The sequence below is a fragment of the Mustela erminea genome, chromosome 14 (genome assembly GCF_009829155.1).
Source record: "Mustela erminea isolate mMusErm1 chromosome 14, mMusErm1.Pri, whole genome shotgun sequence".
NCBI classification, from domain to species: Eukaryota; Metazoa; Chordata; class Mammalia; order Carnivora; family Mustelidae; genus Mustela; species Mustela erminea.
Genome location: NC_045627.1, coordinates 60,747,295 through 60,774,686, shown reverse-complemented (window position 1 = coordinate 60,774,686; position 27,392 = coordinate 60,747,295). Strand labels below are relative to the sequence as shown.

Below are 27,392 nucleotides of genomic sequence, written 5' to 3'. Positions count from 1 at the left end.
GCACTAGTCTTCTTGGGAAGCTGGTTATAGCTGCCAAGCAGTCGCGACAACCTGGAACATTATGGCGGTCACACTACGCACCATACATTTTGCTACTGGCAAAATGTCCAGTCTGGAAAAGCAGACTCTCATTTTTATTATGTCAGACTAAATACAGTAAAAAAGAAGAAAGAAGTGGCTGTAAAAAGAAAAAGCAGAAGTGTAACTCTTGCCCTTGCTCTTTTTCTCTGGGGAAATAAGAAGTTGCCAGTCCAGGTGTGAAGCAGATTTGTTGGTTGAGAGAAAAGTCAAGTGGCTGACAGTGTGCACTTTACAGTAATTTGGAAGAAACAGGTTGGTTATCATCATCCCATTCAGTGAGGCTTGATTTTCTTGATCCTTGATGACATTGTAACCCTTCCCTTCACCCTTCCCATCTACTAGTTTCTTCCAGTTAAGAACTATGGCGACAGGTGGGTGAGGCTCTAGAACTCCTTCCAGACACACTCCAGGATATCCAGGGTTGAAAACTGAGCTTCTGGTTTGGGGAAAATAAACAACTGGAAGGGGCAGGTGCTTGCATTTTTCTCATGAAAGATTGCTCTCTCGCTGGCCTGGCCAATTCAGTGGCTTGGCCAAGGAGAAGGGCCCCACCCTCTAATAGCTCTGAAGATTCTGTGCCTGAACATCCATCTGGTCTAACTAGAAATTGAGAGCCAGTACCTGAATGTGAATAATCCAGACTGACCTAGAGAAATACAGAACCTCTCTTTGATCCAAGAAGAGGGGAAGAAATTCATTTACCACTTCTACCTCTGCCAGAGCCTCTGCTGCCTCCCCACCCCCACCTTCCCCTTCTCCTCATCCCTCCCCCTACCCCACCTACTTCAGGCCTCTCCTTTTGTCTCTGCCTCCCGTTTCCTACTCTATCTTCAGCCAAGCCTTGGGTAACAGGAGAGGTGACTTGGAGTCTCTACTGTGTCCTTCCTCACAAAGGTGAGCGGGGCTTTCTTTCTGGCCACAGGGACGTGTGCCCAGACATAAAAGGAACCATCCCTCTCATTTTCCTCCTCCCTGACCTTAAACTGCCTTCTGCTCTCTAAATGACAGTACAGAAATGCCATTTCCGTATCACAGTTCTTTAAGTGGAAACGTTTATCCATGGATTTATGCAAATGAGCAGAAAGTCCCAAAGAGACCTTTTGATGGAATTGATTATTCTGCTTTCCTTTAAGCCCAGGAATGTACTGGGGACAGAATGACACCTGCTGAAAACAGGACTATATGTGTTTGAGACAACAGGAAGTAGTGACCAGCCAGAAGCCAGCCCTGGTCTGGTTACAAATCTGGTTATAAAAGAAAGCAGCTGCAAAGAAATTTGCATGTCCAATAGGTTTCACTATTAAAGTTTACACAACGTGGAGTAATCAGCCAAGCTGGCTGGCTACCCAGATCACATGATTATGTAGAAACATGAAACTTGACTATGTGCTCGAGCAAGTTTTACTTCTCCCTAGCGTAGGGTGTTTGCCAGCAGCCTGCACTCTCGGAAATCAGACACAAGTGACTGGGACCCTTAAGATCAAAGGCGTGCCATGCTTCTCCCTAGGAGGGCCAGAGACTGCTGACGTGACCACTGATGGTTATTCGTGGCCCTCATAATTAACAAGAAGAATGGACAAGCTTAATAAAATAACTGTTCCTGCCAGTCAGAAGTTGAGGTAAGATTTTCCTCATCTAATACTTCTCCTTCTTCTTCTCTCTCTCTCTTTTTTTTTTAAATGCTCCTACTGCATCTGAGAAATACTGAAATCCTGGAATACTTTGCTAGTTTTAAGGCAGTGGGTGGCAATTGCTATAGGGAAGTAGATTAAGTTTTTAAAGAAATATGTAGGAACAAGTGGGCTTATTCTAACTGGCTTTTACCATTGAATGGTTAAGGTAGAAAATTCTGGAAAGACAGTTAAAAAAATAAAAAGCCAAGGGCTGAGCTTTCAGAGTCTGAATACAACAAACTAGCCTAATGAAGAGTTTGTCTGATCTGAATCCTTAACCATTTTATTGTGGGTTACTATTGAATGTTTAATTTAAGGAGCGTTGTAACCATTTGTGTTCATTATAGTTGTACTATCTCTTATTTATTTTGTGGGTGTACATCACAAATGCTTGGGGACATGAGGTCTGTTCTTCTAGTGTTCTTATGTCAGTATAACAATTATCTATAAAAAGCCACTTAGAAAGAAAAAACTGGAAGTGGCCCAAGGAACAAGAATCAAAAAACTCCTCTGAGCTATGGAAAAGACCATGTCCCAAATTTTGATTTTGAAAATCTTTCTGTCTCATTGTAACAGCATCATAGTTTATGGAGACTGGAACTTTTAAATGTTCAATGAGTGTTTTATATTCCAACTACCATTTGAACTTCAGTCTTATGAAAGACTGAATGTGACACGTGTAGCAAGTACATTTTCACAAATAATAAGGAGCTGGAGAATTAGATGTTTTGCGGCAAAATGTAAGAGAAATTAGTCTGGAATTGGCACCAGGACTGCCCTTCACAGTGAGAATATGGGTCTTGTACCTGGTAGGTGCTTGGTAAATGGTGGTTTGAAATGAACTGCTGATCTGGGATGGGAAGGCTCCGTCGGCGAGGTCAGCCATTTCAAGGGTGTCTTGGTGAATGCTGTGGTGTGACCACCGATGGGACAAGCAGGCACCTCAGTCATTCCCTTGGTCTGGAGTCGTTACACCTCATCGGAGGGGGGCATGTGAATCAATGAAAGTAATAAGTGACTGAATGAGTATAAGAAAGGAATTGGAGTAGCTGGGAAAGGTTTCATGGAGAAGATGCTTCTAGAGCTAGGTCTGAGAGGTGGGTGAGACAAAAGTCTGTGAGAATTGGAGGAAAAGCAATGAGCTGGGAGGAAGGAAATAGAGAAACTGACACTTGGGGCTGGCCTTGATTTCAGTTCATTGTTGGGATGATGAAAGTGTTCTTTTCAACAGAGACTATGGAGTAGAACTCCAAAAGGCCGTGATAAGGTAGGATGTGTAGGGTAGGGCTGGCTCACAAAGGACGGTGCGGGCTCTATCCATGTGGGGGGTCAGAGAATGGTTTACAGGGTTAGAGATGTCATGCCAGCAAGCTTTCTAAAGGGTGAGAGGATGGCTTGACTAGAGGGGCAGGGAGCTGGGGGCAGAGAAACTCTGTAATGCAGGCATTTGGCATTACAGGCCTAGATTTGGGACACACCAGTGAGAAGGGAAAGGAAAGGAGCAGTAGGAAAGACATGCCAAAGCAAATAACAAGGCATGGATATTATGACTTCTCTCAAATGAGTAAGGGGGTTTTAAACAATCCTTTCCAAACATTCCATAACCTAGAGCTATAGGAAGCCTTCCCCTTTTAGGAAGTCCAAATGGGAATTTAAATAAAGAAATGCAATAGAACTTGAATCACTTTATGATCTTCCCCCCAGCCCCCACCCCTGACCAACCCCTTGTGGACAAAGTCCAGCTTAATCACAGAGTGGTTAGTAGGCAAGATGCAACTATAGATGATAGGGTAGGAAACCAAAATTATATTGTGGATAATCATATACCACATTCATCTGCTTAGGCAGAAGGAACTTTTTTTTTTCCACTTGGTTGCTCAGTTGTCCTTACAGAATTGGCCTGTTTTGGTAAAATGTGCACTGTTGACGTGGAACTTTTCAAAGAAATGAAATTGTAAACACAATGGACTTGAAGCACCATCTTAAATCTTTTTTGTAATTAGATGGGATGGTGTGGAATAGGGAAATGAAGTCCTTGATCCCTCTGGTTTGCGTCCTCTGTTCTGACCAGTTAACGCCAGTTCAGAAGGAGGTTGCCCAACTGCAGTTATTTGGCACCAGGTGCTAGTAGAAGTGAAGAGCTGTGTTTATATCCTTAGAACCTATCAAAATTTATGAGGATTTGCTTAAATTTTTAGCCACAAAAATAGAGAGATAGTGAGTGTCCATCAAGGATACATCGTGATTCTGCTATAGTAATAATTATTAGCTTAAAAATTGTAGTCATTAATATCATTGTTATTCTTTCTTATTAATTCTGTAGATATACAACTGATATCCTAAACATTGATCCTTGAAAAGTTTATGTTCATTTTAGTTCTTCTTTTTAGTTCTTTTGGTTATGTTACTTATTGATTGTGATACCTGTGGCATTCAGCTTTGCAAGGACTGTAGACATGATGAACACCCCTCCTCCGCCTTATTCTAAGTGGCTAACACAACTGTGGAGCACAGCAGGGCCCTGTCTTGGGGGTGTAGGTCTCACAGATAGGATGCTTGGAGATCTAATTTCACAGGCTCTGGGACGTGACTTCTCTTCTCAGGTCTTGGAATCCTCTGTTGGAATTTCCAGTTACTTGATTTTTCAAATTCAGTTCTTCAAAAATAAATTCTCTGAGGTGTCTGGCTGGTTCCAGGGGTAGAGCATATGACTCTTGATCTCAGGGGTGTGAGTTTGAGTCCCATGTTTGGGTGTAGAAATTACTTAAAAAAAAAAAATTCACCTTCTTTTCACCTTTCAGCCCTAGCTCCATCTCTGATATTCCCTGTTTCTGTCAGTGGTATCATTATCAGCCCTAACCCTGGTTCATCCCTGTCTGCACCTCCATTCACCTACCGCACCCTGTAGTCTATTCTTTTCTTTTATGTTGCTTCCATATAGTCTACATATGGCTTTTCTATCACATTATCCTGGATAGGTCCTTATCTCCGCTGTGTCCCCCATCTTCAAATGAGGAGTTTGGACCAATTTCCAAAGCCTTATCTATTCTAATCCTGTGTGATCCTTCAGACATGAAGATCATTCTCTGACCCCACTGTTTAGAGATGGGCCACTTTTATCCCAAGACCCCCAGGAAATATTTCCTGATTGAATCATCAGTCTCTGGAAGCTATCCATTCCTAAACAATGGGGCCAGAGAATACAACTAGACAGCAGCCAATGAAGTCACCTAGAAAGTTGCTGTGATATATTTAGAAGGACAATGCAGTTGGAGTCCCAAAGGGTCGAATTTCTATGGCCAGTTAGTAGCTTTGGGTCCGGAGGAAGTCACTCAGCTTCTATAAGCTTCAGTTTCCTCGACTGTCAAATGAAACTAGAGATGCCTTCCTTGCAGGCTCATTATGAAGACCAGGTTGAAGGGCCCAGAATGAAATTTGCCTCACGGTCAGTATAACAAGTAAATATAAATAGGAAACGCAATAACCAGTATCAACCCATACATCATGAGTGACCATTTGGTGTCTCTCTTCTGACTCATGGTAATGGCTCCAACCCCCTTTAACTGGAATGGCGAGCAAAGCAGGAAGCTGCCCAGGGGCTCATGGAGCAACTCTTGAATATCTATTTGTCTGGGAGCATATCTCTTCTCATTCTTTGTAAGTTTAGGGCAGAGGCCAGTGCTGATGTGGGAGGGTGAAAAGAAGGCACAGGATCTAATGGTAGAAATAAGACAGACTTTCCAGGAAGTACTTCTCTTCACACTGCTCCCCTGCCTTATGTCAGCTGAGAATCTCCTCAACTGGGACACCCTGTGTCACTCCAGTGAATGGAATCCTCAAGTAAGACCTCTTTCTCCTTGTGGGCAAGCTGACTGGAATCACATTACTAGAATTTGTTTAGTGTTTGTAGCTTTCAGGATCATTGGCTAAGAAAACTCAAGGCCCTTTACCTCACCCATGCTGGGCATGGTTGTGCCAGGAAAACCCTAAGTTAGAGTCCACACATCCAAGGCACTCTCTCTCCTGAATCCAGTGGTTGCCTGTGTGCTATAGCTGAATGACTCCATTCTTTTCATGCAATTGGCCTCCCAGTGGGCTGCGATACATTTAACTAGGTTTTTTGTTTTGTTTTGTTTTTAAGATTTTATTTATTTGACAGAGAGAGAGATCACAAGCAGGCAGGGAGGCAGGCAGAGAGAGGAGGAAGCAGGCTCTGCAGAGAGCCCGATGCGGGGCTCCATCCCAGGACCCTGGGATCATGACCTGAGCCGAAGGTAGAGGCTTTAACCCACTGAGCCACCTAGGTGCCCCTTAACTAGGCTTTTAAGAACCGAACCACGATTATGTTGCAGCCAGGCCTCCTACATCAGTGGATTAGAGGAGTCTCGGCTGGTACCAGACGCTTCAGGGCACACATTTACATATAGTCTCTTGATTTTCCCCCACAGAGGACCAATCTTGTCTGTTTGGTGGAAAGTCTACTGTTTGGCTCATTTTCAGAGAGGATATTAGTATTGCCCTCATGCAGTGGCAGCAAAGAATCTAAGCTTGTCAAAGAATATGAATAAGAAAAATTGAATGAGGATGTCTGGGTGGCTCAGTTGGTTAAGCATCTGTCTTCATTTGGCTCAGGTTGTGATCCCAGGGTCCTGGGATTGAGTCTCACATCGGAATCTTTGCTCAGCAGGGAGCCTGCTTCTCCCTCTCTGCCTGCTGCTCCCTCCTAGTTGTGTGCTCTCTCTCTCTCTCTCTCTGTCAAATCAATAGTCAATAAATAATCTTTAAAAAAAAAAAAAAAGAAAAATGGAATGATAGCTTGCTGCAGGGAAACAGAGCTCTCTATGATTATTAGTAACCCCCTAGAAGCATGCTTCTGCTGCCCTCCCCAAAAGCATGGCTGCATCATTTAGATCAGTGCTTCCCACCAGGGGCACTTTTGCCCTCCGGAGGATAGTAGAATATCACCATTGGGGAGGGGGGTGCTACTGGCACTGAGGAGGTAGACACCAAGGGTGCTGGTGAACATCTTGCATTTACAGAGCAGTGCTCACAGCAAAGAACTACCTGTCCCCAAACCTCTAGTGCTACTATTGAGAAACTGATTCAGACCAAGTAAATGAATTCTGTCTGGAACTGGAAGCACTTCTTCATTTATACGTTCTTACAAAGACAGTATGTAGTTGATGTTTAAAATATGTAATATATATCTTTGCAATTGATGGGCCTCTGCTCACTGGGCTGATTTTCCTCTATCTGGGATGGTTTGGGTAAGGTGTTGCCAAGGAGAAGGGCTTGAGGTGTTGGGCCTATATTTCAATGAGTTGGGTTTTTGTTTTGTTTTGTTTTAAATTAGTGTCAAGCGAAACTAGATTCCATAAACTATGTGAACGACTTGGATATATGTTTTTCTCTCCTTGGTACAGAAATGAGAGCAGGAAAGATCTCCAGACATATGGTCATCTTGGAATAGTCTGTGTTTCTACCTCTGTAACCAGACTGGGTACACCATGAGTGGAGATCCTTAGAGTTGGGGTAAAAAGCAAATTAAGTGATAACATAGCTGTTAGGCTGTCCAGGGGCTTATGGATCTGATCCTATGGCCAAACTCTGGGCAGAGGTGAATATGCTATGCTTGTCCTAGAGCAGAATGTGTTGTCCTGAGGTCCATGGACAGAGCATTATGGGATAAAAGATCGAGGGGTTGGGGGAGATGATCTGTATCTGTCCACCCCTTAACGTCTTCTCAGTCCCATGTGAAGATCCTGCCATGGAGTCTGTGTGACAGGGATCGGAATAACTCTGCCATCACCTATGATAGGTTCTGCTGCTGCTGCAGTGTTCATCCTTTCCTGCCTGGTCTCTCCCTGGGGCCACTGGTGCATATTTTGTGTTGTTTGGGTGTTGAAGAGGCAACTCCTCAAAAAAAAGAGTTTATGCCAGCTCTATTGTAAATTTATCCTATATCCCGCCTCCCACAATTCTTTAAGTTCATGTTGATCTTTTCCAGAGGTGAACAGTTTGCCTAATTCTCTTATGCTATTGAGAACAGTGAGAGGCTATGTTTGGGAGAGGTCCAGACTGGCATGGGGCTGCTGTATGTGATAATGTCAGATGCTCAAGGTTCCTGGGTAACCCTAGATCCTGCTTCTGCGCCAAAGGGGCAGCAATGCCCTTGTCCCCTATAGCCAAGGAAACCATGTGAGTCAGCTTAACTAGACTCTGTCTCTGTAGACTAGTGTATGCATTGTTTCTCTTGCTTTGTCCTTCCCATCTGCCAGCACCCCCTCCTTAAATCTCACTGACTTGGGAATCATTCTGCTTCTTTCACGTGATCCTGTGTCTCTCTATTCGCTCAGGGTTGTTGATGTCTAAGCCTTAGACAGCTTTAGTATTCTCACTGCACGTACTTGCTGGAGTCCCAGGGCCCCCAGGGTCTAGCACAGGATCAGAGGTTCAGAGGATGGCACATCTGTTGCTCCAGAAGTGGGCCCCACCTGCTGATTGGATAGATTTCCAGCCCTTGTGTGAGTCTCGCCTCCAGATCAATGGAGTGGTGAACCCTGAAGTGGGAGCCTGACTTGCAGGCTTCTGGGTCCCCGGGCTTCAAGGCTCCCAGCACTCTGCAAGGAGGGGTTTTTGTGCTGCACTCTGATGCTAGAGCACACACGGCCGGCAGTGCAAACCCTCTGTCAGGGAGCCCTACCTCAGATCCATAGTTTCTGTGTGTGCATGAGCCTCCCTATTGGCCCGAGTGTTCTTCTCCACGGTTCTACACACATCCACGAGCAGGCTAGTCTACGTTTCCAGCCTGTACCTTGTTCTCCATCTGAGGGATGGCTGCTCCCACGGAGCTCCTGCAAGTCCCTGCCCCTCTGGGCTGGACCCACATCCTCCTGCCAGTCCTGCCTCACCTTCCTTTTTGAAAGGGTGTGTGTGGGCATCTCCACCTGCAGGCTTATTTTCGACTGGATGTTTTTCCAACCCTTCAACAGCACTCTGGTCTAGACCCCCAAGGAGGCCATTTCCCCAGTCCCGCAGGCCTTGGTTTCAGCGCTCTCTGAACTCAAAAGCCAGAAAGGAGCAGCTTATGGAGTAGGTTGCTTCTCCTTGATGAGCCACACCTCTCTGGTGTGGCCACTTTCCTGAGAAAGGATCGCATCACCCCAGGGGTATCCTTGTCTCCCAGCAAGCTAGCTTTCAGTTTTATGCCCATGGAGCCATAGAGGGGGCGTGCAGCCAAGATCCCTGAGCTCCTGAGAAGGGTGGTCATGCAGCCACACAGGACCCATGCTCCCAGAGCCCCCTACTTGGTTGAACGCTCTGCTCTTGCTGTCCTATAAGTCTTAATAATTTTGGACAAGGGGCCCTGCCTTTTCATTTTACACTGGGCCCTAGAAATAAGGCAGCCAGTGCTGGCCATAGGTTCCCTGAGTCTGCTCTCCCTGCTCAAAGGAAGGACACAGACATCAGTGGGGAAGTTCCTGCCCAGATCACAGAGGTTTCCTGGCAAGGACCTGAGAGGCCTTCTCTTTAGCTCCTTTATTTTGGAGGCAAGAAGGCTAAGGTCCAGAGAGGGGAAGTTCCTATCCAAGCCCACACCAACAGAGCCCACTCTAGAACCACATCTCCCTGTTTGCCTGGGAGGAGAGGGGAGAGTATCCACCACCACCACCCCCCCCCCCCGATTTATTAACCCTGTGTCACTTACTGGCCAATCAGCTCAGTCTAGCTTAGTGTATATTCTATATTTTCCCTAGGCATTTTTTTTTTAAACTAAAAGGCAACTAATTTGCTGGTGAGAAACACCAGTGAAGCCCCGCAGAGCCATGCCCATCAGGATTTCAGGCTTTGATGTGTTTCCCAGTCCAGACTTGAATTCCATGCTGACCCAAGCACGTCTGGTGTCTACGGATACGTGTTTTTCAAAGAACGCTCCCACAATAGTTTATGTCATCTGAGAGCGAGTTGTAATTATAAAGAGAGGAGTTGGTCTTACACATAGACTGAGCATAGAGGACTAGTGTGGTATAATTGAAGAAGGGCTCAGAAAGGTGTTTTTGCTGTACTGGAAAGATGATCTTTGAAGTCAGGCAAGCCTGGGTTAGAATACTTCTCTGTACTTCCTACCTCATGGTCTTTGAGAAGGTCACTTAATCCCTTTTCACCTCAGCTTTTCCATCTGGAAAATAATATCCTATATTATTAAAACAATATGTAACATAATAGGGGTGTTGAAGCAGGGAATGTATTAGACAGAGGGGAAGAGCTCAGTGGATGCTTCCTTCCCCCAAATTGTTTCATTAGAGAGGCATCCACGTGGGATAAGGCAGTGTGTCTCAGAGTCGTGGTTCAAAATTAAACCTCACTAAGGGTCATAGTCCAAGGCATAAAGGCAGTGTCTGTCCCCAGCGTCCCTGCGGCTGGAGGGCAGATTGCTGGGCTCTTCTCTCCCACACAGAGGTGGCTCGGCCAGCAGTTGCTGGGCTGAGAGAAAGGAGCACTGTTCAAGAAGAAACTGGCGATAAGGAGGGGAAAGGTCAGAGGAGGGAGACCATCGCTAAACCAAGGGAGCTGGGGCTGGAGGTCTGTGGCTAAGAGTGCTCCCTGGAGGGTGCAGACCTGAGCTCAAAGGTGGAAAGAAGTGTTCCTCCCCATCCAATTTGTTGTTTTTGTTATTGACTTTTTAACTTCACTAAGTTCAAAGTATAAAAAGCTGAAGGTAGACAAATCATCTCTTAAGCACGTGAGACGTGCGGAATGTGCACAGTCAATCCCCCACAGGAAGGAGACAGTCATTTTATTCTAGTGCAAATCACTGTGATAGAGTAAAATACAAACAGGAGAAATATACTTTCAAAAAGAAAATGCCAAATATAATACAAAATCCTTGAAAAACTGGCACCTTGATGTCTGACTATTTTGCCTTTTATACTGTCTTTACAGCCTTTTGAGGGTCAAAGTTCTTTTTTTTTCTTTTTCTTTGCAATAGAAGGTCTTTTCATTTCCTGTCATCTCCATATTAAAAAATGATCACATTTGCAAACTAGTTACAGACGACTGGGCTTAATATACCTGATGAATGCTGAAAACAGCCTCTCAGGCATGATTAAAACAAGAGCAATTTAGGCAAATACCTCCAAATACAATACGGGAAAATCTGCTTTGAAACTGCTAATGAGGGGCATCTGGGTGGCTCAGTCTGTTTAGCATCTGCCTTCCGCTCAGGTCGTGATCCCAGGGTCCTGGGATTGAGTCCTGCTGAGCAAGGAGCTTGTTTTTCCCTCTGCCTCTCTGCCCACCACTCCCCCTGCTTGTGTGCTCGCTCTCTTTCTGACAAATAAATAAAATCTTTAAAAAACAAAAAAAAGAAAAGAAAATAAAGAAGCTGCTACTGACCATTTTACATGCATGAGGTTTCCTTTTGGGGTGATGCAAACCTTTGGCAACTAGACAGTGATGGTGGTTGTGAGTGTTGTGAACTTCCTGAAGGTTGCTGCCTTATACACTTTGAAGTGGCTGAAATGGTGAATTTTACATTAGGTGTATCTTATTGCAATAAGAAAACTGATAATGAAGTTATTTCCCATACCTACCATAAAATATTATATTTCGGGGACCCACGATCATATTTTTGTTTGACAAATTAGATACGGTTTCAAAGTGTTTTTTAATGTATTATGAATAAGCATTTCTGGATGGTTTTTAAAAATTGCAATGATTCTTTCCACTTCAATCCCTATACCTGATAGTCCCCAATATCTCTTTTTACTCAGATCTCAGTGAAATGAGCTTAACTGAGTAATTTTTTCAAGGTATTGGAAATACTGTTCCTCAAAATCACTCTTTACTCCCTGAAAATATCGTTGCTTTTAGCTATTGAAATGGATGCCCAGAAAAGTGGGTGGCAATATTATATTCTACCACGTAGACATGCATTTTTCCCCCCATTAAGGTTGATCTTTAAAGGAACAAGCCCAAATTCTATTTTTTTTTTAATTTTATTTATTTACTCGACAGAGATCACAAGTAGGCAGAGAGGCGGGGGAGGGGTGCGGGCAGTAGGAAGCAAGCTCCCTCTGAGCAGAGAGTCTGACATGGGGCTCGATCCCAGGACCCTGAGAGCATGACCTGAGTCGAAAGCAGAGTCTTTAACCCACTGAGCAACCCAGGTGCCCCACAAGCTCAAATTCTGAAAAACACATTCCTTCTCTAGTATCACGTAGGCTTACCTTTTCAGCATTTTCTGAATCGTGATTAAAATTACGCATCATATCGTCTTACAAATTTATTGTTTGGGAGTCATCAGTCCCACATGGTAATTTTCATGCTGGTGAAGGAGAGACCATGAACATAGCAAAATTTCCACCGCGTATGCTGTGTTAGAACCAAGAGCGTACCAAAGTTGAGCACCATGACAGGATTAAATAACATGACCTCTGGGGACTCTCCCAAACTGATAGTCTGTCATCTGTGGATACAGGAGCCTCCTGGAACTTTTGGGGGTTTTGTAATTTGCTTGTGTATCATTTTGGGAAAGAAATCTCACTTTACTTAACCCCTCCCTGCTCCACGACTGGCTGAGCGCAGGGACCAGCAAGTCTGCCTCGAGGCCCAGAGGAAGGAAAGGGCTGCATCCTTGGAGGCCCCGAAAACCAGGGAGAGGGAAGAGCTGTGACAGATTCTACTGTCACACTAAGTGGAAAATCTTCTAAGAACTTTTTAAAACTAGTTTAGCATCTTTTCTATGCCATCTCAGCACTCTCAGGATGCGGCATCCCACGCCTAGCTGTCTCTGATAGAAGAGAGAGTGCCAGGATTTTTTTTTTTTTTTAAGGATTCAGGGTATCAGTAGGATCATCCCTACTCCTGCTTATGCCGAGTCAGCCCAGTTTGTGTCTGCTTATAACCCAGACCAGCAGTTCAGACATGCCAAAGACAACGACAAAATACTTGCAGATCTCTGTAGGAAAAAGAAGGAAAGAGATGGTAGAGTGTTTGGGAAAACTTGAAGTTACTTTCTCTAGTTAATGGGCAGTTAAGAAGTCTGACAGTGAGGTGCTCACAGGCAGGGGCACGCAGTACTCCACTCCAGGGCTCCTAGTTGATTCTGACTAGGGTGCTAAGAAGGAATGCATGGGGACATGGTGTTCAGGTCTCTCTCCATGAGTCCAGGCACTCTGCTTCTCGACAGGTCCCAGACCCCAGAGGGCCCCCGACCACATTCCCACCCTCCCCTAACCTGTCTGCACTACTCTTTCCCTTCCTCTTTGTTCTCTGCCCCTCCCTAAAGACAGAAAAGATCCCTAGGAGCCTGTGTTGCCCTCTGGCAACAAGTCAGCTCTTGGGGACCAGCAGTAGGGCAGTAGTGGGGCACATGTGTCCCCAGTAAAATCTGCTTCATTGGTAGCAGAATTAGAGTTCTTCTTGCAACGAGCGGCACAGAGGTCCAGGTTCGAACCTGTAATAAACAACCCTTGCTGCTTGGCTTTGACTCACATCTCTGGTGGTCTTTTAAGGTGGGGGTAATATTCAGTTGGCATTTCATTCTCTAGGGACAGAGAGACAGAAGTGCCCAAAGAGGCACGCTGTAGCCCGTCACCTGCCCGGGGAAGGCATCAGGCTGAAATCAGCCAGCACAGGTTATCCAGGGCTGGGTGGGAGCATGGGCCCTGGGGTCAAAAGCCCTGGTTTGAATCCCAGCTCTCATTTACTAAGTGTAGGACCTGGGGCAAATTACTTAACTTCTCTGAGCAAATATTTTCTCACTTACAAAAACTGAGATCATCACAGCAATGTGAATATACAATGTGTATGTGAATACACTGGGGATCTAGACACTTAGAGGTAATTAAGATGATACATTTTATTTTTTCATCACAGTAAACAATGAGGATAATAAAAGTACCTAAGTCACAGCATTGTGAGGGTTAACTGAGGTAGTGCATGCAAAGCACCTGGCACATAACACATGCTCACTAAACACTGGCTTCTCCTGCCATTGTGGAGTCTGACCACCTACACGGCTTCCCAGGCTGGGACTGTAACCATGGGTTGTGCGCTATGGCCCAAGAAGGTAGAACAGTCTCTGCCATGGAAAAGCTGAGCCTCCAGCAGGACCCTCAAGCAGTGTGTGGAAAGGGAAGGGGAACAGGGTGTGATGGAAAGAACTGGGGGAATCTTTAGCTAATCAATCTTGGGGCAAGGCAACATTTCTCTTAGAACTTAGTTTCCTCCCTTATAACAAGAGGGGATTGACCCAGAATATTCCTAAAGTCTCTTCCACTGCCCAATAACTGTGACTACCTTAATGATAGGCAAACCTAGGAGTCAGGGTTCCCAAGCTATGTAGTCTGAAACAAGTATCATGATCTCTCTGGGCCCATTTGTGAAATGGGGCAGGAGTGCTAACTCAGCCTTGGGAGGCTTCCTCTACCATGGAAGGGGCTGCCAAAACTTCTGTGCCATCTCCAGCTCGGACTCACTTTCTAGAAGGAAGAAGCCCGCTGGGCTGCTGAATTTACAAATCTAAATATAGCACCCATGATGCCAGAAGTGTTATAAATCCAGCATATATAGAAATAGAATACAGAGCTGTGGAAGACCTGGGCATCCATGTAATCTGGTCATCTCAGTTTACAAGAGAAAATGAGGCACTGAGTGACAGCAAGAATTGCTGTGATGGGCACAGCCAGGAATCAGCAGCAACTGGAGTAGAATCCACCCCTTTGGACTCCGGTCCTACACGGCCTCCTTCCTGTGCCCAAGAAATTATCTGGAAGGGGGAAGGAGCCCCTTAAGCTGGGCCTTGGGCTGAGGGGATGGAATGAGAACAATTGTGGGTTCATAGCATTGGGTTAATTAGGTGTAAAAATGGCTGGTTGCGTCCAAATTGTGAAGGCCTTTGAATGCCAAGCAAATGAGTTCATACTTTATCATGCGGGAATTGGGGAGACCTTGAAGTGGGGCATCTTGGGGCACCATGATGAATAAGGGCAATTTAAGAAAATGCATTTAGAGGAAGGGAGAAATGGAGGGAGACCAGTGGGGCAGCCACGGGCATCATCGTTGCCACGGGATCACAGTGGCTGTGACCGCAGGGGCAGGCATGAAGAGACAGAGACAGATAAGGTCATCTAGAGGTGAACTGATACAACTGATGATGGGAGATGAACAGTCAGACAGAAACAAAAGGGTCCAAAAAAAGCCCAGAGGTTTCAAGCCTGAGGATCCAAGGGTACCAGATTATAAATTCTGTTGTCTTCTTATTCTCTTCCTTATCAGAAGCCTTCAACTTTTTATAATATGCTTGTGTTGAAATTTTAACAGCAAAAAAGTAAAATGTACTATAGAAACGATGAGTAGCATCCTAAGAAGAAATTCTGAGTCAATGATAGATCATTTAAACAGCTTAGAAAGGAGAAAGACAAAGGATCAGCAGACCTGATGATGATGGTTATGTTTTTAAAAATTCATTCATTGTGTACAGTAGTTAAGAGAGCAGATGTTTTCTTCTCTTCTATATGTATATAAAAAAAAAATGTTAGAGAGATTGCTACTCCAGAATGATTTTAGGAACATATATTTTGGAGGTACTGGCCCATTGTGAGGAGAGCACAGATTTCTAAGGTACCAAACCAAGTAGATGTAGCTAATTCACAGGAAAGAGCCAGCCATCAGTAGGGTGCCAGGAGCTCCCAATGAGTGAGTAACTTTGAGGCAACAGAAAAGGGCAGGATTATTCATTCCCGAGATCCAAGGAGCTTCTGCAGGCTCTTGAGGAGGGTGTGGCCTGGTGCAAGCTGGGGTTTAGGAATGGGAACTGAGAAGGGCCCCGACAAGCCCTCACACACAGAGGACCAGCCCCACTGATACTGAAAACATAAAACTCCAGCCCCATCCGTGGTTAAGATTTGGAGAGGAAGAAGGAAGGGTTTATCTGCTGTTTTTGTTTGCAAAGAGTCTCTTTTGTCCTGAGACCCTCCTTTAATCCATTCCTAAATCCAGATTAAGCAAGGATTTTCCTCTGATGAACACGGCTTTGCATTCCACCTTTCCTGGAGAGATGGAAGTGCAAAAACCCTCTAAAACCTGCCTTTCACAATCCTCTGTGAATGTATTAAGGAGCTAAAAGGAAAGCAAGATGTTTTCTGATCCTTTTATTTTTTTTTCTAATAAATTTCAAAAAACAGACTTCTTGGAGATAGTACCACCCTTTAAGTCATCTCCTGTGTTTAATAAAAATTATTGGAAAGGTATAGTTTTCGGTGATTTGGCCAAACTATCCATGTGCAGCTGCCTTCCCAGTTGTCCTTTGGTGCTGATGGAGCCTTGCATCCAGTCCACCAGTCTACCCTTCCTGCATCTGTTCTGTCCTTCCACATCCTGGGGCTGCTCTCAGCCTGCAGACATCTTTCTGAAGGGCAGTCAGCATCTGTGGATTCCTCTCCTCATGCTGTCTTAGCTGGTGCATCTTCCCTGCACAATCTACAAATGATAACACTGCCAGGGGTTCTCGACCTTGGCCACATCAGAATCACCTGAGAGCCAACCACCATGGGGCGGGGGGAGGTTTGGGTATGAAGAGTATTAAAAGCACCCTAACTGACTCTAATGTGTAGCCAAAATCAAGACGCTCTCCTCCTCCTCATCATCCTCCAAGAAGAAGATGTATAGACACTGCCCATTGATGTAATCTCTGACCTTCAATTCAAAAAATACTCAGTGAAAAGGGCTGGGCTGTTTGTGTTCAGCTCTTAGAGCTGGAGTCCCCACTCTAATGCCGGGGTTGCCAGGCAGACAGATAGAAAGTAACTCTGTGTCAGATTTGTATTGATCTGAGCATCCACGAAGGTAAAAACCTGGTCGTCAGCACCCATGGCTCATTCTTTCTGCTCTCTCTTCCTATTAAGAGCAGACATCACACCACTGACTAAAACTCCTATTTGCGTATGGTAGTTTCCTGGGGAGAGAGAGTGTCTGTGTAAGCCTTCAGCATCCCATTATGGAGTAAAGATATTTCAGGCAAGGAGTCAGGTGGGAAAATTCCTTGGAGGTTGGGGGCGGGGAGGGGGGGATTTCTCTTATGCTCTTTGCAATTAAGCCTGGCCTAGAAGCAGATAAACCCGCTTTACTTCTTTTAATAAAGGTTCTCAGCCTCCTGTGTGCATGAGAATCATCAGTCCCTAGAAGTTTGTAAAATGCAGATTGCTGGGCCCCACCTGGGATTTTTATTTCATTGAGATGGTTGAGGGTCCAGCAATCTGAATTTTTGTTTTTAATTTAATTTAATTTAATTTTTTGGCAAGCACAGTACTTTTGATTAAAATGCTCTCTTCTTACCCTTGAATACAGCTGAGTATATGGAAGCATTTGTTAGTACTAAAGGCAGCCTAAGAACCCCAAAAATAATTCATCTTTTTGCAAAGGTATTTTTGTAGGTTAGAGATCAAAATGCCACCCATGTCAGGGCCCATAAATACCCTGTTATATGCAGAACTGTGATTAGTGGGTGAGTCTCACATGTTGGTACCAATCAGCCATGCCAGGCTGGGGGCTGTTCTCAGCCAACCCTTCCCGCCACCACCCATCACCCTCCCCCCCAAAACCCACAAAACAACAACAATAACAGAGACACCCCATAATCAAACCCAGTCCTGGAGCACCTTTGGGCCTTGAGATCAATCCCGGTGGGAAGGCTCCCCCTTCCCCTCCCTAGCACACATCACTGAAAGGAGTTTTGTTCCTGGTCCAAACCAGTCCCCCGGGGTCTTCTGCAAGAAGAGACGCTACAGTGAACTGAAAAGACCCGATGAATTGAAATGGCCTGCGTGGGCAAGCACTTTACATTTATTATCTATTCTCTTCACAGCAACCCTGAGAGGTAAATATCTTCATTTACAGGTGCTAGTGTGGCGTAGTCTTCAGGCCATCCTTGAGAAAACTGTTTCAGAGAGTAACCTGGCTTTGAAGGAACGGGCAGGAAGCGGAGAGGGACTCTCTCCTGCCCCTTGGGCCCAACCCCCTAATCCAAGGCCCCCAGAAACAAGGCCTCCAGCAGATCTTCTTGATCCACACTCTTGATCCTGGTCTGCTCAGGTCAGATCTGGTCTTCTCTCTCCCCTCCCTCAAGTATAGGGGTCCTCACATTTCACTGCTCTCTGTCATACCCACCCAGATTGGAGTTTTGGCTCATTAACAGCCCCTCTGTTTGCAGGGGGAGGAAAGGTACAGGTAAAGACTGGGTGACTAAGTAGACAAAGCCTCAAGATCATGCTCACTTACGAAAATGTTTGAGATACGAGTGGATAATGCAGATTATGAAATGCCACGTATGATCTTAATTATGTAAAATCTATACCTACTATACATGTGTAGCAAAACATTGGAAGGCTGTTGAATTAAATGTTAAGAGCAGAGGTTGGAATTAAGAGTGACATTTTAAGTATTATTTCTAAAGTTTGATACAGTGAACACCTGTGACGTGTAGCCACCATAATTGTATCATACAAAAATAGTTTCACTGCCCCGAAAATCCCCTGTTCCACCTATTTATCTTTCCTCCTCCCCAACTCATGACAGCAACTGATCTTTCTACTGTTTCCATAGTTTTGCCTTTTCCAGATTCCAGTTGGAATCATACAATATGTAGCCCTTTCAGCCTTTCAGGATTGGTTCACTTAGCATATATTACATTTTTTATCAGGAATGAAGTTACAAAATTAAAAACTCTACAACCTGGGTAACCAGGTTAACTTACCTGGGACTCCAAACAAAAAAAGGTCACATTCCTTTTCGCCATTCAAAATACAGTACCCCTATCCCACTTTTACTGGATTTCCTGCCACTGGCATTCTGGGAGTCCCCGGGCTGCTTACACATCTCACACTACCCCATCCTGGCTCTTGCTTGTCTCCAGATCCATGAACCCATATTCCTGGAGCCATTTCCCTTAACTCCTCCCACCACTTCCCCATCCCCCCAGCTGTGGTGCAGCTGGCATCCTCCAGCCTCCATGTAGATTTCTAAGGCTCTTTCCACCTTTGGCCACAGACCCTTTCCTCATTTCCGCACAACCCAACAGAGTTACTAACATGTAGTAAGTATCTGCTGAGATTTGGAGAATAACAGAAGGAAGCACAACACAGAGAATGATTTATATTTGTTACTGGACAAGGATTTGCACAGCATCCTGGATCTATCTTTAAGTCTTACAAGCTTTGTTCCCAGCCATAGACCATTCCAAGAGCCAGCCCACCTCTAGACTGTAGAAATCCTTCTAGAGGTCGACCTGTGGAGGGACCAACAACCAGAAGGCCCCAGGAAGATGGGAAACATCCAGGTAGCAAAGCCCAAGTCTTGCCCACCACCTGTTCATCTTCCTTGCTTCCTCTCCTAGAGAAGTCTTTTCAGGCTGAGTGACAGCCCATTTCCCACAGACAGGGATATGGTCATGTCTTAGTCCTAACGTCACCAAATGGTCCTGACCATGTAGCTCTGCACCAAGCAGGCCCAGTCCGTTTTTCCATTGTTGCAAAGGAGTGGGGGTCATGTTCACCCTTCACCACCACCCCCACCTTTCATCGCCACTCTGCTGCTTCAGCAGACTGTGGCTCAAGAAAGCACATGAGTCTAAAATGAATAAAAATATACAGGTAGTGGGTAGTCCAAATCCACATGGAGGAAACTCAAGAGACCCACAAAGGAGGCACAGCCCAGGAAAACCAACGCCCCAGTGAGGTTGTTGAACTGACCGCTCAGCTTCAGTGTCTGGAACTTTGCACTGGGATTCTGGAGGACTTGAGTTTTCCCAAAGCATCAATTTGCTTAACTCAGGTGCAACTGAAAGGCCCACAGCACAAAAAGGCGTGGAGGCTGGTTCTCCTGACCGGTGAAGTCTGCCCCACGCAAATGGTTGGAAATGCAAATTATCCGACCCACTCTGGACCTACCCAATCAGAACATCTGGGGGCGGGGCCCACCTTCTGCCTATCAATAGCCCTTGGGCAGATGCAGTTGAAGTTGAGAAGGGCCTTCTTTGGAGGCGAAAAGTTGCTGGTTACTTTCAAATAACTATTTGTCCAACTCAGAACACAAGAGATCTAAATCTTTTAAGATCCAGGCTTAGCCTGGGGCATGGTACTTTAGGGTGTTGTTAAAAGCTAAGCTTGTTGACATTAATACAAAAGATTAAAAAAAAATTTTAATCTGTGACAAAGGAGTGAATGTATAATTTTATTTGGTTTCTATGAGTAATAATAATTACAATTATTTGTGTGATCTGCTCACCATTTTAAAATGCTCAAGTGCCAGGCTGCTTAAAAATATGTTTTAAGGTCTTTTTCCCCCCCAATTTTTTCCCCAAATTCAAGTTAGTTCTAGTTTAAGGGGTAGAATTTACTGATTCATCAGTTGCATATAACACCCAGTGCTCCTCCCATCAAGTGTCCTCCTTAATCCCAACATCCAGTTACCCCATCTCCCATCCACCTCCCCTCCAGCAACCCTCAGTTTGTTTCCTATAGTTTAAAATCTCTTATGATTTGCCTCCCTTATTTTATTCTTCCTTCCCTTCCCTTATGTTTGTCTGCTTTGTTTCTTAATTCCATTTATGAGTGAAATTATATGGTGTCTTTCTCTGATCAGCTTATTTCACTTAGCACAATACCCTCTAGTTCCATTCACATCATTGCAAATGGCAAGATTTCATTCTTTTAGATGGCTGAGTAATATTCCATTGCATATATATACCACATCTTCTTTATTCATTCATCTGTTTATGAATACCTGGGCTCTTTCCGTACTTGGCAATTGTGGACATTGATGCTGTAATCATTGGGGTGCACGTGTATCCCTTTGAATTATTATGTTTATATCCTCTGGATAAATACCTAATAGTGTGGTTGCTGGGTCATAGAGTAGCTCTATTTTTAACTTTTTTTTTTTTTAAGTTTTTATTTATTTATTTGACAGAGAGAAAGATCACAAGTAGGCAGAGAGGCAGACAGAGAGAGAGGAGGAAGCAGGCTCCCTGCTGAGCAGAGAGCCCGATGCGGGGCTCAATCCCAGGACCCTGAAATCATGACCTGAGCCGAAGGCAGAGGCTTAACCCACTGAGTAACCCAGCCACCCCTATTTTTAACTTTTTGAGAAACCTCCATATTGTCTTCCACAGTGGCTGCACCAGCTTCCATTCCCACCAACAATGTAAGAGGGTTCCCTTTTTCCACATCCTCGACAACATTTGATGTTTCCTGAGATGTTAATTTTAGTCATTCTGACTGGTGTGAGGTTATATCTCATTGTGATTGTGATTTTGATTTGTATTTCTCTGATAATGAGTGATGTTGAGCATTTTTTCATGTGTCTATTGGCCATTTGTATGTTTTCTTTGGAAAAATGTGTGTTCATGTCTTCTGCTCATTTCTTGACTGGATTATTTATTTTGGGGGTCTTGAGTTTGATAAATTCTTTATAGATTTCGGATATTAGTCCTTTATCTAATATGTCATTTCCAAATACCTTCTCCCATTCCATGGGTTGCCTATTAGTTTTGTTGACTGTTTCCTTTGCTATGCAGAAGCTTTTTATCTTGATGAAGTCCTAATAGTTTATTTTTGCTTTTGTTTCTCTTGCCTTTGGAGATGTGTCTAGTAAGAAGTTGCTGTGGCTGAGGTCAAAGCGGTTGCTGCCTGTGTTCTCCTCGAAGATTTTGTTGGATTACTGTCTAGCATTTAGGTCTTTCGACCATTCTTACTTTATTTTTGTGTATGATGTGAGAAAGTAGTCCAGTTTCATTCTTCTACATGTGGCTGTCCAGTATTCCCAACACTGTTTGTTGAAAAGACTGTCTTTTTTCCATTGGATATTCTTTCCTGTTTTGTTGACGTTTGGTTATTCCTATTGTTATGGGTCCATTTATGGGTTCTATGTGTCTGTTTTTTGCTAGTACCATGCCATCTTGATGATTACAGCTTTGTCATACAGCTTGGAGTCCAGAATTGTGATGCCTCCTGCTTTGCTTTTCTTTTCAATTTTCCTTTAGCTATTCAGTGTCTTTTCTGGTTCCATACAAACTTTAGAATTGTTTGTTCTAGCTCTGTGAAAAATGCTGATGGTATTTCAGTAGAGATTGCCATATTAGTATTTTCTTAAAACATATATGAGATAAGTTTTGTTCTTCATTTTATTTTGTTACGTGAACATGGCTGTGTCTTCACAATTTTAAAAATTAAATTGTGATCCTGTATCCTTCTGCCATCCATGGAAGGATATCTCTTAAAGGACTATTCAAAAAGAAGATGCTTTATGCTTATTTTCACCTACACCTGACGTACCACAGTGAGACAGCTGGTATTTAAATCTGGGAATAGTCCAGCTGTGTATTCCTTTCGCATATGCTTTATGTTGTAGAGTGTTGGAGCACTTTTGCAAAAAAGTGCTCCAAAGTGGGACAGTTGATGCCAGAAAGGAGGAAAGCTGTGCATTAGACAGTGTCTGAATAGTTGATAAAATGAAATGAGAGTATCATCACATCTTGGTTTGGGGGATACTGTGTTTTTCCAGGTCACAGAAGCTGGGTGGCTATAACTGAGCAGTCCATGGGCATAAGAATTTGTGTGAATGAGAGGCAGAGGGAAAAGAAAAATTTTGCATACAAAGTGTATAGTTTATGAACCAATTCAACAATGTGCCATAATTACATATTATAATTATAATTATTTTAATAGCCTATAATGGAAAGAAATTAGGAAAGGCCAAGAAGCATCAAGTACCAAGTTGGGCAAAATTACATCAGGCTCTTGCAACAGTTTACATCTGTTTATCTCCACTTGCAGCAAAACTGCTTATACAGATCAGCCCCCGGGCTCCCCCTTACTCTGTGTCTGGTTCTTGACAAACTTCAGAGAACATCCTTTACTCTGGCTTGTTTTGTCCTTGAACCTGGTTAAGGATTAATTCAGCCTGAAGCTGTTCTGTTCAGTTACAGTCAGCTTATAGCCAGAGTTGCCGTCTGCTCTGCACTGGAAATTATTAAATTGCCTCCCAGTCAAACCATTCCAACCCCTCTCTCCTTCTCTCCATGCCCAGCCCTCTTTTCCATTTTCCCTCATTCCTCTGTCTCAGAGATTCCCTAGAGTTCTACAGGAAAAGGAGATAGGAGTTGGGCCTAGGATATATGTGAACAAAATCTGGAATCCTGTGGCATTCTGAGGCAACTCAGAGGTCCAGCTCTAGGGAGCCTCGGTGTGTCTCAGATGGGCAGGTGGTCCCCCTTCTCCCTCATCCATCCTCTCTGCTGCTGAGCCTGGGGCTTTGCTGAGTTCTCACAGGAATGGAATTAGTGAGCACAGCCTACCTAACTGGGGATACAAAATGTGGTCTCATTTCCTCATTTCTCATTTCCAGATCACCACTTGGCACCGACCTCTTCCCACATCCCGACCTGGGCCCCTCAGTGGATCCCCCAGTTTTGTAGGCAATGCCCGAAGATGCAGCCTAAAGTTGTCCTAAAAGAAATTTCTCTTATCCTTCTGCCCAACCCTCCAGCCTGTCTTCCCTTTGCGCTTTGCTCCTTCAAGTCAATGGAACACAGCTTTCCCCACAGCCCGGCCGAGGCCATGGTGCAATGACAAACCGGATACCACTGAACATTCGGGGGGCAATGGAGAGGAATTCTCTCACGGCAAATAGCTAGTGATGGTGGCAGTTAGGGCTCTACTTAGAGCTGGAACCCAGACCCAGCCTCAGGTTCCAGCTAACACGCCACTCTTGCATCCCTCCCCACCTGCCCACCAATGAATATCCCTCAGGTTTGTCTGTGCTCTCAATATTAGCTCCTGTCATTTGACCTGGAAGGGGTGGGAGCTCCCCAGAATCCCCAGTGCAAGTTCCCATTCTTTATTTGAGAATCTTCCTTTTCCCAAAATGGTTGAGGGTAGGAGGGACGATCCCTACACAGTAAATCTCACCCCACCCCTTGGTGCCCAACACCTCTCAGTAAACAACTGCAGTGGATCATCAGCCTTGATGAGTCTTAAATTAACACTTAGCAGTAGACACCATGCAGAGCTCCTCCAGCAAGCTTCCGCTCATGCTCTAACCTGCTCTACCCATACTGCAGGGCTTCGCAACAAATGCATCCTAAATCCATGAAGAGCCAGAGAATATTCCTCCAGATTCCCCTCCAGTCAACAGGGTTTCATAGACCTCCACCAAGCTTAATTGTGCCCAATTTTCATATTGCCTGTAGCACAATGCCTAGCTCCCAGAGTTAGAGAAATCTGTGATCAGGTTTATAGGAAATCACAATTTTCTCTAAGAACAATGGCTATATGCAAAATTTACATTTTGTTAAGTATAAGGCCCAGTCAGATGGTTTCTTCAGAAAAAAGGAAAGGCTTGCCTGAAAAGTGACTTCAACTGTCTTACTCTTTGAGGACAGAACTGTGTGAAATTATATATACATAATTTATGTATATATATAAATAAGAAATATATATTTTATATATTTATATACATCATTATTTATATACAACATAAAATATAAACGTATATTTTGCACATAATGTAGAATGTATTTTTACATGTAAATATATTTAAATATAAGTAATATATTTATATGTTTTTTAAAGTCAGAAAGTTATCATGAAGGAAAAAAAACCATGGCCCTATACTCTGACCCTGTTAACATTTTTCTCTACATATGTATATAAAACAGATAATAGAAATGATATCTGTACAAGCTATGAACATTCAAATAATATAGAAAAATCTTCATTATAATAAGAAAGTCTCTTTTTTACAAAATGGAAGCCCCCATCCCCAGTCGAGCCTTCTGCTTTCACTCCACACCCAGCTCTGATGACATGTAGAGGCTGAAATCTATTCCTTGACTGTTTGCCAGGTTGTGTGCCCCGCCACTGTGCAGGTGTCCACCCAGAAGAAAGGGGTACCTTTTCCTAATTCATATGAGAATGCTCTGTTGCCTTTGAAAACAGTCTTTGAATGACTGCTTGCATATCCCTCTAAAAAGCTACACATGTACTGGCTTATAGGAATATACGTGTCCTTTCTCATCCCACAGAAAAAATATGTGGTACACACATTGTTCTGAACTTCACTTCCTTTCTTCCTTTTTTTCTTTTTTCTCCTTTACCATTTTTTTTTTTTTAAACTTAATCTGTGTTGGAGATTTTTATGTGTCAGCAATGCAGGTGTGTGTTTCTTTTTTTTTTTTTCTTTCTTTTTTTTTTTTTTTTTTAAGGGCCTATGGCATTCCATTGTATGGCTTTATCAGTTTGTGTAACTAGTTCCCTTTTAATGATTGATGGGCATTTAGGTTGTTTCCAGGTTTTTTAGTGGGAAGGCAGGAAGGGTTAGGGCTATTAGGCAAATGCTTATATGTACATAATGGTATGGTTTTATGACCATGTTTATAAGGGCAAGTTCCTAGCAGCAGAATTTCTGAGTCAAAAGGCATGGAGGTTGGGGCACCTGGGTGGCTCAGTGGGTTAAAGCCTCTGCCTTCAGCTCAGGTCATGATCTCAGCGTCCTGGGATCGAGCCCCACATCGGGCTCTCTGCTCAACAGGGAGCCTGCTTCCCTTCCTCTCTCTGCCCGCCTCTCTGCCCACTTGTGATCTCTGTCTGTCAAATAAATAAATAAAATCTTTAAAAAAAAAAAAAAAAAAGGCATGGAGGTTTTAAAATTTAATAGATATTGATTGTAACAATGTGCATTCCCAAGAATATCTGTATTTTTGTACTCCCATCTACCCAGGGTATTATCGAGTTATGTTCTGCCAGTCTGATGAGCCAAACATACCGCACTGTTGTTTCAATTTAGATTTCTTTAGATATAAGTAATGTTAAATATCTTTTTATTAGTCTGTTAGTCACTCACACTTTTCTGTTCGCCATGTGTTTGCATCTTTTGCCCATTTCCTATTGAATTATTAATAATATTTTGCAGAGTCATAAGATTTGTCAATCAGAACATGAGTCATTATTATTATTGTGTCGTAAATATTTCTTCCGGTGTGTCATTTATCTTTTGATTTTGTGCATATTATTTTTTGTTCTACAGGGTTTCCAAATGTACATGCAGCCAGATTCATTAATCATTTTCTTTATGGCTTCTGTGTATGTACAACTTTTTTGTGACAGTTTTCCCGGATTCTACCTAGTGAAGTTAACAAACAAACAAAAAAAATTCGTGGACCTGATTTTAGCCCACATAAGGTCACTCCATCTTGCAATGTGAATGGTCTAAGGATACTCAGTGGTGAACAGTGAGGTTTTTCAGAGGGTTTTGCCTCATGTGTGTCCTCAGAATAGACAGATCTGAAAATCAAATCAAAATGTCTCTTCTGAGCCTGGCCCAGACATCCAATAGACAGGGACGGGGATAGGGATAGGGATATGCCCAATGACCATGTTCCTTATAGAATACTTACCCTCAGACAAACCATAAGTCGCTCTTAATCTCACAAAACAAACTGGGGGTTACTAGGGGGAGGAGAGGTATGGAGAGGGTGGCTTTTATGGACATTGGGGAGGGAACGTGCTATGGTGAGTGCTATGAAATGTGTAAGACTGATGATTCAGAGACCTGTACCCCTGGGGCAAATAATACATTACATGTTAATAAAAATAATTAATAAAAAAAGAATACTTTCCCTTTACTCAAGTAGCAAACAGCCAATTTGATTAAATATAATACCATTCCCACTGTTTGGGGGTTTATTATAGGTCTTTAGTTCTCTTTTTGTATTCAAGGATAGAAGACTTTTTCTAAATTGACCTACTTATTAGTATTTTATGTTTAATTTTGCTTCTTGCAGGCAGCTTCAAAAGATGGTCCACGATATCAAGAACAATGAAGGTGGAATAATGAACAAAATCAAAAAGTAAGTTAAACTTCATAGCACTATATAAGCACTCATTTATATAAATCACACATTATTCCAGCCTGTGCTAGGTGGAAGAGAACAAAGTTCTTTGTTACCCAAGTGAGGAGTTGCAACCTCTTTAACATGTAACCCTTTCTTACTCATGGCAAGAGTCCATGGTGGTAAGATCCATCTTCAGGAAACATGGCAAATGAATGGGGTCATCCTCAGGGAACTTTGCTTTTCCCTCACTGCAGTAAAAGTGAGCTGTCCCCCTCAAAGTGCCAGCAAATGTCAACAAAGACGTTTCTAGAAACAGGACAATCAGCTTCTATAACTATTTAGTTAAAGTCCACTAGGACACGCTTGGAGAAATCCAAAAGAGAAGTTCTAAGAACACAATCCATGCCATACCTGTTTTTCATATTTCAATTTTTTGCTTTTTCAATTATAGCCTAAAATTGTGTTTTCAGTTGACACTTAGGAAAAGCTAGAATTTCAAATCTTCCTGCGCATCCAAAACTCTTAAGCTTTTTAAAAAAAAAAAAAAGATAAAAATCGTGCATACCTGTATTTGCCACTCCAAATCTAAGTAAAGAGGAAGGAGGAGATAGTATCCCATTAAGCTTTTAAATTCTTTTATTTAGAAAATGAAAGTAGTAGTAGATTCACCAGGAAAAAAAAAATCAAACCATTCAGAATTGCATGAAGGAAAAATCTCCCACTTCTCCACATCCCCAACCTCAACC

The 27,392-nt window shown here is 43.5% G+C and overlaps 1 protein-coding gene across 13 annotated transcripts in view; it reads left to right on the top strand.

Annotated features, from left to right (window-relative positions):
- BLNK (B cell linker) overlaps positions 1-27,392 on the top strand; it is a 112,448-nt gene that overhangs the window by 21,064 nt on the left and 63,992 nt on the right. For 2 of the 13 annotated variants that reach the window (XM_032311718.1, XM_032311713.1), the window contains exons 1-2: positions 1,444-1,700; positions 26,596-26,661. In XM_032311718.1, the coding sequence (XP_032167609.1) occupies positions 1,654-1,700; positions 26,596-26,661 (113 nt within the window). In that variant the 5' untranslated portion in view covers positions 1,444-1,653. Of the gene's footprint in view, positions 1-1,437; positions 1,701-26,595; positions 26,662-27,392 lie in introns of those variants that run through there. The other 11 variants (XM_032311714.1, XM_032311716.1, XM_032311715.1 and 8 more) reach the window with 9 other exon arrangements.